The sequence below is a fragment of the Branchiostoma floridae genome, chromosome 7 (assembly GCF_000003815.2).
Source record: "Branchiostoma floridae strain S238N-H82 chromosome 7, Bfl_VNyyK, whole genome shotgun sequence".
NCBI classification, from domain to species: domain Eukaryota; kingdom Metazoa; phylum Chordata; class Leptocardii; order Amphioxiformes; family Branchiostomatidae; genus Branchiostoma; species Branchiostoma floridae.
In genome coordinates this window covers 8529870-8545548 of record NC_049985.1, presented here as the reverse complement: position 1 = coordinate 8545548, position 15679 = coordinate 8529870, and the positions used below count along the sequence as shown (strand labels likewise).

The 15679-nt window shown below is 40.3% G+C and overlaps 1 protein-coding gene across 2 annotated transcripts in view; it reads left to right on the top strand.

Moving 5' to 3' along the window:
• LOC118418936 (neuronal PAS domain-containing protein 2-like) overlaps positions 1-15679 on the top strand; it is a 34936-nt gene that overhangs the window by 2421 nt on the left and 16836 nt on the right. Inside the window, exons 2-3 of one of the 2 annotated variants that reach the window (XM_035825077.1) lie at positions 4725-4769; positions 13710-13766. In XM_035825077.1, coding sequence (XP_035680970.1) covers positions 4725-4769; positions 13710-13766 — 102 coding nt within the window. The remainder of the gene's footprint in view (positions 1-4724; positions 4770-13709; positions 13767-15679) is intronic. The other variant, XM_035825078.1, reaches the window with a different exon arrangement.

The following is a 15679-nucleotide window of genomic DNA, read 5'->3' as shown; positions in this document are numbered from 1 at the left end:
ACATGTCCTGCATGTACAGTAATTAGAGAGAGAGAGAGAGAGAGAGAGCACCATACTATTCCTGGCACTTTGCCAGTTGATATTGAAAACCTAGTATGTGACTCATTGTGAGTCCCAAAAGACCAGTCCTTAAAAAAAATTTTGTTTGAGGAAACGTTTGCAACAGTCGCAGTGTTCGGTGTGAGTCCTGTGCTAGCCTGGGCAGATTGAGGTACGATTTCTAGACCAGGATGTCTTCCCTGCGGCCTGTCAATACAATTGAATTCTAACACAAATTACGGTACCTCCTGATCTGGAAGAGATGACGCAGGATATCAAGAGAGACAGTTGTTAGGCATATCCTATTTAGGCGTATCCATCTTTTTGATGTGTGTAAGATGACAGCAGAGTGAATGGGCCAAACACTAATAGGGAAGGAAATGTGAGTTGTTTGTAGCCTCCATAGCAGACCCTCAAGGCCTTTTTTTTAATGGCTCATGATTTTGCTGGCAAGTTCTTTTTGTACTGGGGCATTTGTGCTGCTGGCCCTTAGTTAGAGCCTGAATGAATTTGCCATCTCAAAGCAAAATTAAAAATCGCTTTGGGGTGTTTAACTCAGAGATGCAAATTTCATGCCTCTCATGCGTCATGGACCGCTGATAAACTAGACGCAGGCAGGGCGCTGTCGTACCCCTGAGCAGTTTTTTCTCTGAAGTACTCAAATTCCGACTTTTACACGAACAAAGTTTCAAAAGCCAATTGCTTAACCATTCATGTGACATATCGGAAAATTCATCAATGTCAGAAACGTCACAATGCCTGCAAAAGCGGGTTCCCAAATGTACGGGGGCGGCGTGTGTTGGTACTAGTAAACTAGGGCTCCAAATACTACCTGCATATGCAGGTTAGTGCAGGTAAAATTGGAGCTGTGCAGGTATTTCTGGTGTCTACCTGCACCTTACCTGCACTGGTTCATGTACTGGGTTTTATACATAAATATCACATGATGAAGGTGTATGTGGATTGCTATTAGTTGCATTGACTGTTGTCACCTATAAAGTATAAAAGAAAAAATAACAATGGATCCTGAACAATTTTAGTATGACCCATACTTTCTACACTCAGAGTGGTGCAGGTAAAGTTTGTCTGGTGCAGGTAATTTTCAATGTAACCTGCACCAGTGCTGGTATGCAGTAAAACATATTTCGAGCCCTGTAAACATATTAAACAACACGTTAAACAACATCGCTGCCAAGCGCCACGTGCAGCCCAAGTTGTAAAGTGCTTTCCGTGAACATGCGAATTGCCTCACACGAACTTGTGAATTATTTCTAACGTGTATGTTTGTACAGTCAAACCTGTCTATAGCGGCCACTCAAGGGACCGGACAAATTTGGCCACTATAGACAAGTGGCCTCTGTATAGAGGTGGCAACTTGTAGATAAAATACCCAAGGGACCGCCAAAAAGTGGCCACTATGGACAGGTGGCCCCTCTGTAGAGGTGGCCCCTAATACAGGTTTGACTGTATCTGTATCTATATAGCCGGTATAACCGCCCTTCGGCGTAACACACCAGCTGCAAATGAAAGGATCTTTTAATCCCCTCTCGCTTTAAGACACCAAATTATTGCAGGCTCTACAGGCCGGCGGTATGATCAACCCAGTACAAAAAGAAATGGCCTGCAAAAGTGTATTATGAGCCACGAAAAGACGAACAAAGCCCAGAGTGGGTTGTTCGGGTTGTTGGGGAGTCTGGGATTGAATTCAGTATGGTATATCAAACTTTCAAAGTGTTGACGGCATGAAGTCCGTGCAAGAACGGGGCAGAATGGTAGGGCCTCGGCAGTGACATGCACAGTCTGGTGTGATCCAGAACATCAGTGTGACTGTGTTTTGTGTTGTTGGGTGCAGTCCGCACTCAGAGCACCAGGAGTCATTACTACATAGGGCACAGCCCAGCGCACTCTTCAGTTGGTGACATTCGCAGTCTGGAGTCATCTGGGGTATCTGTATGACCAAGTATGATATTGGAGGTGCACAGTTCATTCAGAGACGGGACACAGGGTGATGAGTCTCATTAGGTGCAGTTTGGTAGAACTGGGGAATCTGTGATGGGTCGACAGCGCTGTCTGTGTGGAGACTGAATTCCCTTACGCAAATGTTTTGGCGTCCATTTTGTCACTACTGTTTTGTAGTTTCGTTTTCAACTGCAGAGAAAAGAATACAGCGAGTCCTTGATTTCAACAATGCTGCAAATTTTATTGTCACAAATTTAAAAATAATTGACAGTATCACCAGGTATGGTGGGGTCATGAAATAGTACCCTGGATGGTGTCCAGGCTACTGTTGTTTGTTGTTTCGGAATTGAAAGCAGAATAAGTAGGTCAGTTGTGTCTGGTACTATTGTCCAATTCTGCTTGGCACTATCTTGATACCTGTATGTTCTTTACCGGCCTTTCATATTCTGTTTCCTGCCTTGTTGTTTTGTTTTATTGGGTGAAAAATCTCCACATTTTGTGGTCTGTGTGTGACCTTCTAGTGTGTTCCTGTCCCAAGGTCAGTCTAGTGGGCAGTTCCAGCCCAGACTGGTTAAACATGACCTCATTCTGTCAGGAGCAGGAAGGGCATTCTGGGTAAACGGCTTTTAATAGATTTACTGAACTATAGAGTATAGTGACTAGACTTTGACTGATAGGCACACATTTGAATATTCCTGCTACTAGTGACTAGACACTAGCTAGTACTACTGTAGTGGTATACAAACTTCAGCACCCTTGCCAGTCTCTCTCTATCTCTCTTCCATGATTTCTTATACTTAGTTATAGTGCAGGGCAGTAGATCCTGTCATTTTTTCTTCTTTCTTTCTTCTTTCATGCAGATTAAGAATTAGAATTGTTTACTGTAAACACATCTACCATGTAAGGCCCATTCTAGACCTTTAACAGTTATGCAGTTGTGCGACTGTTAAATTGTCTATCGAAGTTGGCAACGGTTGTCTTTAGACACGCATTCATAGTATAGCAGGACACCTGCAGCGCTGGATTCCATGGCGTTGTGCGCGTGACCAACACTGACCTCTTGCTTGCAAATTCAAAATGGCGGAAGAATTGCTTCTGTACATCATGCATGCAGCAGATTATTTTTGTGTTTGCAAACAAGCGTTGTCCTGTAGATGAGTACATCCTCAACAAGGGATGACATCGAGAGGCCCATACAGAAACGGGAAAACCTGACGTTCGTGTCCACTGAGGGTGATATAGATCATGAAAAAGGGGCATACAAAGGATAGAGCCACTGGTGGTAAGGAATTGCTCTGCTGGAACAGGCAGTTTCTAAGAAAAAAAATGTTTCGATAACTGATTACATGTGTATTTTACACCAAAAAATCAGGACAGAAAAGAAAATGATTCACTTTCTTTTGCTGGCGCTGATTTCTCTATAGACATGCGAGGAATATCCACGGACCCCCCCCCCCCTCCCTCGCTGAAGGGTCACAGGACCAGGTCCGAGGTGGTCGCACAAGGATTTGAGGAAAAACTGTCTTTTTTCCCGCCACCACAAAATTGAATCCCCGCGAAATTAAATGCGTTTTCAGTAATTGTATGTTCTTGGTTATCATGGCTCAATACCACTGTGAACAGCAAGACACAATTACTAGGCACAATTGAACACAGACCATGTCCCCAAACAATACATAGCAATCATATTCATTGAGAATTTCACGCCATGTTAAAGCTTTTATTTGTTCCTCAGGCCCCAACAATTTAATTTGTTGGTTCACTGATTTTTGAAAAATAAAGTGCAAGTATAATTTCAAACCAAACTTGCACCAGTGCAAGTTACTTTTATCCACAGACTGACTGTTACCACCATTAGAGATAGCTGACAAGCACCCTAATAAGATTATCTGGCCATGAAAGGAAAAAAGAAAAAAATCTCAGGTCATAGAAAATAAAATTTTGTTAATGAAGGTGTAGACATCCAGGTAAACAATTCAACCCCTACAATGTTAACACAGTCAATAGAATGTGCTTCCAAAAAAAAATCAAGTACATGTACAAACCATGTGGTCTTCATCTATCTCCTTTAAGTTTCACTTGAATAAAGTTTTGGGAGAGGAGATATGAGGTTAAAGTCCACGATTTTTGGTCGTGCAAGTAATTTTCTTTTGGTGCAAGTAAATTTGGGGTCAGCTTGCACCCGTGCATATAGAGGCTTTATTCGTCCATTAGCTGTGATACAAGATAAACCGCTAGTCTTCCTGGACATAGAAGTTCACACATGACATAACGTATACGTAACACGTACAAAATCTTTACAGTGCAATTATTTACAGTGCAAATCGTTCCATGTAGATATGGTCCTCATCGACTCCTGATGGACGAACATCATCATCAGATATGGATCTGTATATGAAAGTCTTCTTCATAGCATCAGTCCTTGGTTTTGGTAGTCTGTATGTGTGATTGCTGGCATGATGTGTCTTGTAACTGTGTTGTTGTGTGACAGGAGTCAGGTGGTTGTAGAGAACTGCTGGTTGCTGTGTTGTGATGATCCTCTGGACCTGAGACATAGTGCTGGCTAGTAACCTTTGTTTAACAGTTTGCCATGACAGAGACGTGTGTAGCTGTTGTACCGGGGTTTTGAAATCACAGTGTAGAACTAGTCGTGCTGCATATCTTGTTTCTTTCGGTATCATGGCGTGACTTGTATGTCTGAATGCTCCAATTTTGGACCCTTACAGGTGCTATGACGAGGGCAACCTGCATAGCCCCCTCAAGTGGGATGAGTGAGTATCTTTTATTTTTCTACTCTGTTGTTAATTTTTTTTAAGTACATATACAGTCAAACCTGTCTATAGCGGCCACTCAAGGGACTGAAGAAATATATAGACAGGTGGCCACTATAGAGAAAATGTTGATCAATTGACCATGAGCAAGCTACACATGATTTCAGTTCCCACTAATCTTTCTCACCAAGTAACATTGTCTCGATCGGTAAATTCACCGACAAAAACTTGCACTTAAATGCTAAAGGCATGCATACTGCCAAAATGACCCTGCAAACTACAATTTCAAACTTGGTGCTGGGGGACATAAGGCTGCAGTATGGTTGCAATAGGCAGTGTTTCTGTATCAACGGGACCGTAAATTTTGTGGCCATGGCCGTGTTGGACAGGTGTCCGCTAAGTCTATTTCTTAATCATTACGAATCCAAGGGACCGACAAAAAGTGGCCACTATAGCCAGGTGGCTGCTATGCAAAGGTGGCCGCCAATACAGGTTTGACTGTATTGTAACTTGCAGTGTAAGTTGCCAAATTTTCAGTGTTTTGTAAAGCTTGATGTGTTTATATCTATTAAAAACAAGAAAACATATTTGTATTGATAATTTATTTTTACTGGTATATCTATAAGTTGAACGATTTGAATTCCACTAATCCTTGCATGTATGTGTTTACATGTGGCAATTGTCAATGATTTCTCTCCACAAATTAAGGTGCTGTTTAGATAAGTGTACCTACCCGTACAGAGTCATTGTTGATGGAAATGTAGCAGAATTTTTACAGCTTTCAATATTTTACTGGTAGATTGGTGTTGTTATACAGCAAATGGGTAGTAGCAAGTGCAATGTGACATATTTATTAATATTACTTGTTTGAGACATTTACATGCTACATTTACATGCTTAATGAAGTCAGAACCAAACCCGCTCAAGACGACCATCCGATGGACCGGACAAAACCGGTATATAACCGGAGTATCAGCTCACAACATACCTGAGGCATTGTATAAATAGTGTTAATGGCGAATAACAAGCATATGCAAGCAAAGAAGCCCGGAGCCAGCGGTAAAATTTTCAAAAGAGCCGCTGTGTCAATCTTGTTTACGCGGTAAGCATGTGCAGTCATTGACCACAGTCATACGTTTCAGCATTTGTTCATTTTATTATGATAAAGATAAAAAAACTTTTGTAACAACTACAAAATTTCCTCCCATATTATTACACTCCATTGATCTCAAATGACCCAACCATGTGCATCCATCAACATCTTTATTCTAAATATAACATCATATCGCAGTCAAAATCTGACGCAAACTGGCCGATTTTGGTACAAAATCACGCTACTTATCAGTGAAAGTCGATGACACCTCAAGCTTGAAAATGACGCCATTGTTATGGGAAAGAATTTGGTCCTGTGGGGTCCCAATTTTTGGAGGTTGCGGTTGTGTTGGCCAGGTAGTCGTCTTGAAACGGTTGCTTAATGCTTATGTCAATGGGGAAAATTTTAGGGAAAAAGTGGTCGGAATGACCAGGTGGTTTGCTTGAAGAGGTGGTTGCTTGGGCAGGTTTGACTGTATGCTACATTTTCAACATCTAACGGGCGATGCCCAAGCCTTCCTGGTGCTCAAACTCATGGTACTCCATTTTTTGTTGCCAGAAAATGGTTAAGGTTTGATGAATGGTACGTTTGTGGAATCAAGCCAAGACTGCAAATATTCTGAATCTAAAAATAGATTGAACTTTGTAACCAATTTCCAACATATTTCATAATTTATTTCACACTTCCATTGGTAAAATACACAATGCAAAAGCAAGCTACACATGTATAAGTCCCTAGTTTTCAGTAGCCTACCAAAAACTCCCAGGAGAACAAAATGGCTGACAACTCAATGGACTGCGGGAAGTGGGCATATTTCAAGATGTTCACAGGTCACAACAAAATCATATGCTGACAATATCATTGTTCAAGGTAGATGCAAACTATGATGGGAAAAAAATGACAAAAACAAACAGTGGCTTTGTTTCAATGTTTAATCAAAAGGTTTGAATAAGAAGTAATGCATTCATGGTTTTCATAAACCTTTTGTGCCCTGCGTTACTCATGGTAGCTATAGATGTTGCAAAAGTACTTACTTGACTGGGAGACAGTTATAAAGACCAGCTTGTCAAGAGGAATAGACAGATTACTATTGGATGGTGAAGAGGATTTAGAAGTGCTCGATTTGGTAGCAGTAATGTGCCAAAGGTAAATGACATTAGCAGAAGCTCAATATATAAATACCCAATTAGCACTGCAGTTAGCTGGACAGGTGCCCACCTGCTACCAGACTTACCGGTAATTATCTGGCGCTAGGGGTGGGTACGGGTGCAGAAAATTCAGATTCAGGTCCAGTTAAGGTCCAAAGGATAAGGTCCTGGTCCTGATTTTGAAAATTTGTGAATGGGTCATTTTGCTACAAATGAATCTGGTGGGTATCCGACTCAAACTGGCATTTTAAAATGTTTCTATACTCTATGGAGACTGAAAATTTTGGGTGGACTGAAAGCGATTATCTGAAGCTGATGGTCATCTTGTGGACATGGTCGCAGTCCAGAGTTAGACCATATTTTATTATAGAAATGTCTAAAAACTCTGTTTTTGTATTTTCTTGGACTGGTGAGCCTCAAAAGGTATGAACAACCGATATATAATTGGTGCCAAGTCTGGTCTACTGATTTTTTTTCAGGTCTGGAAATTTGGACCTGTTGAACAAGAAAAAACAGTTTTGCACCGGTACCCACACAATTTGGTGCTGTTAAGAAATATTGATATGTGCTGAGGTATTGTTATTTGGACTCCTGGAGAGCAGTTGGGTTGCCCTCATGTCATTGTGATACGCGTAAACCACTAGAAGGAAACATGGATGAAGGTAGGACATCCAGGTAATGTGAACTTCTTTTGGCGTAATTTCCTACCCCAGTGGGAGGACCTAACAACTAACATCGTATTTACCTACTGTTGCTTGCCTCATTTTGATTTTCAACTATTTTTAGCTTCTTTTGAAGCATCACGAATAGCAATTATTTCTCTAATTTCGAAGTGTCGTGTAGAGACAGGGAGGCGGCCAGGGATTAGCGCCCCTGTCCTTGAGGAGCTAGGCTCCCCAGCTCTTATCACCCACACATTCACACAAAGATAAAGCTCAGTAGTAAAAAGCGACCACCACCAAACCAAAAGACCCTTGTCCACGTCCGGAGTCTTCAGCTTTATGAAGTTGGACGTGCACATGAAGAAGAAGAAGAAGAAGAAGAAGAGAGAAAGATGATGGTGGGTAGAAATATACCCCAGGTGTACAAATAGTCAGTTTTGCGACCTGAACAGATGAGTTTTAAAGTGGTTAATATTTTGATTATTTTGGGCGTCTCTTGTCGTGACCAAAGAAGAGCCCGAAATAGTCTTCAAATCAAACACGACCTGTCCCACGACCTGTTAACAAGGTCTGCCTAGTGGGTGTATCAATTTAAGTCTGCAACTGATCAAAGTAGAATTGTTATGTGTAGATAGAAGCTTTCACTGCCTCCTAGTGATACACTTGGATTTGTAACAAGCCCAGAACTGTCGGAGATCTCACGCTCCAAATGATAGATATACACTTGTAAAAAAGTGTTCAATCATACGTGTAGGCTGAAAAGGAGTGTTATGAATTACAAGTCCATGCTCAGACAGCCAAGTGACCTGGGGGAATGTGTATGTGTGATGTGGGGGCGACGATAATGAAGAAGAGCATGTAAAGATGAATCTTCCATATGATTGATCTTAAGCTGTCCGTACTGTATAAAGTAAGCCCTGGAGATATCAACCCACTCTACATCCAGTTTGCTTTAGCCTCATCAATGTGATAATACACTGGTGAGCGGACATGTTGTTGGACATGTTGTTATCTTCTTTATGGTAAATGCTGTTTGTATTCAAGTGGTTTTATGATCTGCAATGTTCTGCAGACGACTGCCATATAGAAGCGCCAGCTCAATTCCGCTTTTAGCCTGCAGTTTGGTGTTATTAATAAAATTCAATGTTTATCAACTGTGGCAACAGATGGTAGATCAGCACCATAGACAGCACTATGAATTGTTGAGGCAGATAACAGTACCATAGCATATGGCAGATCAGTACTATGGACAGCACTAGTGACTAACAGCATATGGTAGATCAGTACTATGGACAGCACTAGTGACTAACATCATATGGCAAATCAGTACTATGGACAGCACTAGTGACTAACAGCATATGGTAGATCAGTACTATGGACAGCACTAGTGACTAACAGCATATGGCAGATCAGTACTATGGACAGCACTAGTGACTAACAGCATATGGCAGATCAGTACTATGGACAGCACTAGTGACTAACATCATATAGCAGATCAGTACTATGGACAGCACTAGTGACTAACAGCATATAGCAGATCAGCACTATGGACAGCACTAGTGACTAACATATAGCAGATCAGCACTATGGACAGCACTAGTGACTAACATCATATAGCAGATCAGTACTATGGACAGCACTAGTGACTAACAGCATATGGCAGATCAGTACTATGGACAGCACTAGTGACTAACAGCATATGGTAGATCAGTACTATGGACAGCACTAGTGACTAACAGCATATGGCAGATCAGTACTATGGACAGCACTAGTGACTAACAGCATATAGCAGATCAGCACTATGGACAGCACTAGTGACTAACATATAGCAGATCAGCACTATGGACAGCACTAGTGACTAACATCATATAGCAGATCAGTACTATGGACAGCACTAGTGACTAACAGCATATGGCAGATCAGTACTATGGACAGCACTAGTGACTAACAGCATATGGCAGATCAGTACTATGGACAGCACTAGTGACTAACATCATATAGCAGATCAGTACTATGGACAGCACTAGTGACTAACAGCATATAGCAGATCAGCACTATGGACAGCACTAGTGACTAACATATAGCAGATCAGCACTATGGACAGCACTAGTGACTAACATCATATAGCAGATCAGTACTATGGACAGCACTAGTGACTAACAGCACTAGTGACTAACAGCATATGGCAGATCAGTACTATGGACAGCACTAGTGACTAACATCATATAGCAGATCAGCACTATGGACAGCACTAGTGACTAATATCATATAGCAGATCAGTACTATGGACAGCAGTAGTGACTAACATCATATAGCAGATCAGTACTATGGACAGCACTAGTGACTAACAGCATATAGCAGATCAGTACTATGGACAGCACTAGTGACTTACAGCATATGGCAGATCAGTACTATGGACAGCACTAGTGACTAACAGCATATGGTAGATCAGTACTATGGACAGCACTAGTGACTAACAGCATATAGCAGATCAGTACTATGGACAGCACTAGTGACTTACAGCATATGGCAGATCAGTACTATGGACAGCACTAGTGACTAACAGCATATGGCAGATCAGTGCTATGAATAGCACTATTGACTAACAGCATATGGCAGATCAGTACTATGGACAGCACTAGCGACTAACAGCATATGGCAGATCAGTACTATGGACAGCACTAGTGACTAACAGCATATAGCAGATCAGTACTATGGACAGCACTAGTGACTTACAGCATATGGCAGATCAGTACTATGGACAGCACTAGTGACTAACAGCATATGGCAGATCAGTGCTATGAATAGCACTATTGACTAACAGCATATGGCAGATCAGTACTATGGACAGCACTAGCGACTAACAGCATATGGCAGATCAGTACTATGGACAGCACTAGTGACTAACAGCATATGGCAGATCAGCACTATTGTTTCTGCAATTTTTCAGATGTTTTTTATTCTTCAAAATGTTGGTTGTTACAATATCTTTTGTTCCTTTATTAATTGTCATTCATCCAGCTTAACTACGCTTTTTAGAATAACGAAGAAGTCAATAAAAGACAACAACACAGTTCTTGCTTGAGGTCTGAGGTCAGAATTGAGATAGCTTCTACTCGAATCTGAAAATATCTCTGGCTTGGGTTATCAACAATTCAAAGCTAATTACTGGCACCAGACGGAGGGGGTTCTTTGAAGATATAACTAATCACTAAGCATTAAAATAATAGCTTTTGATAAACCAACTCTAACCAACCATACAGCTAGCTACATTTATGCAATTACCAAGAATTGAGAGGAAGTCAAATGTCCTAGAATAGATGAGACGCACATCTGCATACATAGATGTGTATGATTGTTTCCATTGTTACATATATATGATCCTAACCATATGACCTGTACTTAGCCCAGTGGGGCAAAAATGTGTAATAAAGGTCTTCATTCATTCATTCATTAAAACAACTTGAAAGAGGTATTCACACTCTCAAATCATATTTATCTGGTAAACAGCTAGGTGAAATGTTAGCACAAGCAAAGATTTTATGAAGATTCTAGCACTGCATAATGCCACAGGAGACGAATGTCTGCAATCACAGATTGAGCTGTCAACTTTGCCCCACCAGCGGAACTTGACGATTAACATCACTTAACCAAGCAGGAATGGTTAAATTCACATAATATGGGTGTGTTAAGAGGACATCCTCTGTAATAATGAAGTTTGTGAAACCAGTACCCTGTGAAGACTCTTGAGCCATGAAAGATATATATGTAATTGAAAAATTATTTGACTTCTTCGATGTGAGCAGGCCAATAGTTTGGAAGGATTGATGACAAGACAGTGATCTACAGATTGTACCCCAGAGGAGTTTATGTTGGAGAAAAGCCTGTTACTTTCCATTCACACCAATGTGCTTGCAGGGATAGATATACATAACTGCGATGCAGGGTCCTGTGACATGTCATGCATGTAATGTCAAGTCAAGTGAAGTGGTTTTAAAAATTTGCCTGTGACACTTGAAATAGGCTTTGCCCCACACTCAAGGATATATCTAATGGTATCATTACTGTGCTGTACCCTCTTACATGTGCATTTTAGGCACTCATGCATAGGCCACAATCATTTAATCTTGTGGTTTTGGATTTGCCTTATTCATTTTTTCTCTTCTAAAAAAAATTCATACATACCATTCAGGACATTACCCAAAATAGCTAATATTTTGTCACCGACGGTAAAGGAATTTCTTGTCTTCCTAGTTATTACAGTTATTCATATTCACATGATTATTGTTCCACATTACTTGCTTCTGATGTGACCAACCGTATGTTGACAATGTTTTTCCTGTGGCAGCATAAATAAAAAGGTGCTTCTTTTGTTTTTGGCGATGTCACAGGTATGGGAGCATATTTTGTGGCATTGGATACAAGAACAGTCAAGCCCGTCTAAGAGACCACTCAATTGCAAAGAACTGAGCAAAAGTGGTCACCATAGATCGGTGGTCTTCATAGAGCTTGTCTAGATCTGTACTAAACTAGCGCCAAGAGGCGGCCCCTATGAATGTGAATAACATAACTCATTTCCAATAAGTGCGCATATCTAATGACATTGCAAGGCACTTATTAGCTGTAGGGTGTCATATTCAAAGACAGAATTCAATTTTTGGCTCTTTTTTACAGATTTAAAGGGGCATTCCACTCCACACGGGAGTGTTATTTTCCGATAGATATCAATTTTAGAAAGTAATAAATGCATACTACTTCACATTATACGATAAAGTATCCAGTTGGTCCACGTGCCTCAAAAGCATTCAGTCTTCTACTAAACTCTCCAAGTACCCTCTAATTGAATTAAACCTATGGCTGAATACAATGCAAAACTTTTAGGTAAGGTTACAAAACTGATTTCAGGATCGCTAAGAAATCTCGTTTTGTTATGTGTTCTTTGCTATCTTATGAGCAATTCGCCTTCTCGGTGTACTTAGCGATCCTCATTGAATCCGAAAATATGCACAATAAACAAAGTGTCTATGCGTATAGGGAATGCATGGGTAGGGTCTGCATGGGTTTAGTGAGTATCATATTGTTTTACAAAACACACATCACACTATTCATTATAATTGAGAGTAACATGGCAGCAAAATGGAAGCTCTTTGCTGTACTTTTTAAAGCATTTAAGTGACAGGTTCTAGGGTTGGATCAGGGTCAGAACGGTATGAACTGAGATGGTTGTAGCCTTCTGTAAATATTATGTTCTATTCCTGATCTGAGTAGCTTACAAGAAATGTAGAAACTGACATTAGCAAAGCTACATGTAAGCAAGCCAGCACGCTACGGTGACAACTGCATTATCATCAGGTTATATAACTGACAGTGATGGCTTTTCTCGACCAGACGTTATATAAACCAGTGCTTTTTTCCTGAAGCAAGAGAAGAACTCAAGATTGTGTTTACCCAGCCACCTAATCTGCATGACTTTAGTTGGATTCTCATGTTCTATGCTTCCGGACTAAGGTGAAGGCTTATTTAAAGGAACATGACTTCAGGGAAACAGCGATCAGTCTGCCAATAATCCTGTCAGTTTTCTGTGCATAGACAAAATGCTTGCAGCTTTCAAGAGTTCATTCTGATTTATTGTTGGGTGCAAATTTATTTGAATGCTAAGAGTAAGAAAGTGAGAGGCATGAATAAGGAATTATGCCGTTCATTGAAACTCGTGAGAAGTGATTTTTGTTTATAATACACCTCCACATTCATGCATGTAATGTTACATGAATATCCATCCAGATATGTAGCTTACATGTATATACTCTTCAGTATATACCTGGTGTGTCAAGCCATGAAGAAGTTCACTTTGTATTCAATACAAACAAATAAAGTATGATTGACTGCATAGCCATTACAGTCAGTCTACAACTCAGATGTTTTGTATTCAAAGAAATTATAACTTTCAGTATTCCTTTTGATTGGGTATGATAAATATCCACGTAAGGCTTCTTGTTGATTTCATGCCAACTAATCACATGATTCTCTTCTGTTTCAGTGAATCTTCCTTCATGTATGATGACATGGAAGAAGATGAAAAGGACAGAAACAAAAGGTGAGGACACGTGTATCTTACAATAAGGTGCTGGACACACATTTGCTGAAAAATCTGGGCACAACACTCTTTACATCTTTACTACACAACAAGTTATGTTGATGAAGGTTAGACATCCAGGTAATAAGATACACCAAAAAAGCAGTTACTCAAGCAACTTGGTATGAATCTGGAAACAGTCAGACGTTTCAGATAGCATTCGCTGTCTTTCCTGATCAGATCTGGTAGAAACCTGTTTCTACCAGATCTGGTAGAAACCTCTTTCTACAAGATCCGGTAGATACCTGTTTTGTGACACTGAAGAGATAGAAACAGGTTTCTACCAGATCTAATCAGGAAAGATAGCAAATACTATCTGAAACGTCTAATCTTTCCAAAATCATATCAAGTTGCTGCTTTTGGAGCACACTAAGTTGATTTTGTAGATAGCCTTCTTCGGACACCCTTAATCCAAGACAAGGAAGAAGAGCAACACGGAGCAACATCCTTTATGCTCAAGCCATACAATGGCAACATGGCAAAGGACAAGTTCAATTATCTGGTTTTCATATCTCATATTCCAGACATGCGTTCATGTTTTTTCAATGGTACCCTTAATGTGTTAGAAAGGTTTGGCCCCCCCCCATCAGCTTTTTTGGAATAGTAAGGGCTGATTTTTATTGAGAATTTGAAAATGAACAACTCAGAAAGAGGTTGACAAATCATCATAATAGTTTGAATGTAGTTTGATATAATTTTACTTACTTATAAGGAGAACCCCATAGATGCCAGATCATCTGACACTTCCCCTTTTCCTTTAACTGCCAGGTCTCCCTGTTAGGGCAACTTTGGGAATTCTGTTGCCTGCCATTCTCATGACATTTCAGCCTTCTGTGCGTGATTTCTGTTGTTATCTTCTCACCTCACCTACCTCACCTATCCCTTGACCTTCTAGAAGGTCGTTGGTTCACCATGACTATTCCCTGTTATCTTCTACAACCAGTTATTCTGTGCAGTTCTTTATTTGTTATCTTGTTAGGCCAAAAGATATTGCATATTTTCCTGAGACAGTTGTTGTGGAATGCATCTAACTTCCTCATATCTGTCAAAGTGGTCCGCTAACTCTTAGATCCATAAAAAAAGAACTGATTTGATGCTACTGTTGTAGAGCCTGATTTTGGTTTTGAAACTGTACTGTGCAGCCGGCTGAAGCAAACACTGGCTTTGTCGAGACTTCTTTTAATGTCTTTCTGTGCACCATCCTGTGCACTCATAATACTTCCCAAATTAACATCATTTGGTATGAGGTTGCAGAACTTCAGTTGGTTTTGCCCCATTAAGTTTACTACGTTAGACACTGACATTTTTGCAGTGGTATAATTGCAGTTTTTGAGAGAAAGGGAATTTTTTTTCACAGCCATCTCAAAACAAGCGCAAAAGTACTCTTTTCAACCCCTTGTTTAAACCCTGAACTAAAACCCATTGCAAGTTTATACCTACTTCAAAATTAATTTCCACAAACTTTAAGTCTTTTACAGTAGTTCTATGACAGTTCAGTGACACCCGAGGTCAGCGAAGGGTTACACGTGAGGTCATCTCTTTGCCTGGGGCTTCCAATGTCACATGTAGAAAAACGTGAACATTTGGGGGAGAACAAAGGGGCTACATACACACCTGACTACGTATAATGACACTACTTATAATAAACCTCCAGGGCTCCTGTCAAGATGGGTGAAATGTTAGTCTTCATGATTCAGTTAACCCCAAGGTTAACTAAAAGTAAAACTCAGAGACTGTAAAGTTAACATTTCAGTCTTACGTTTTAATGAGAGAGTTTATGTTTCAAATCAGTATGACATACCTGCAGTAACTACGAATATCAAACAAAAGTAATGTCAGGTGTTTCTTGTTAATGTATTACAAGTAGCCTTGAC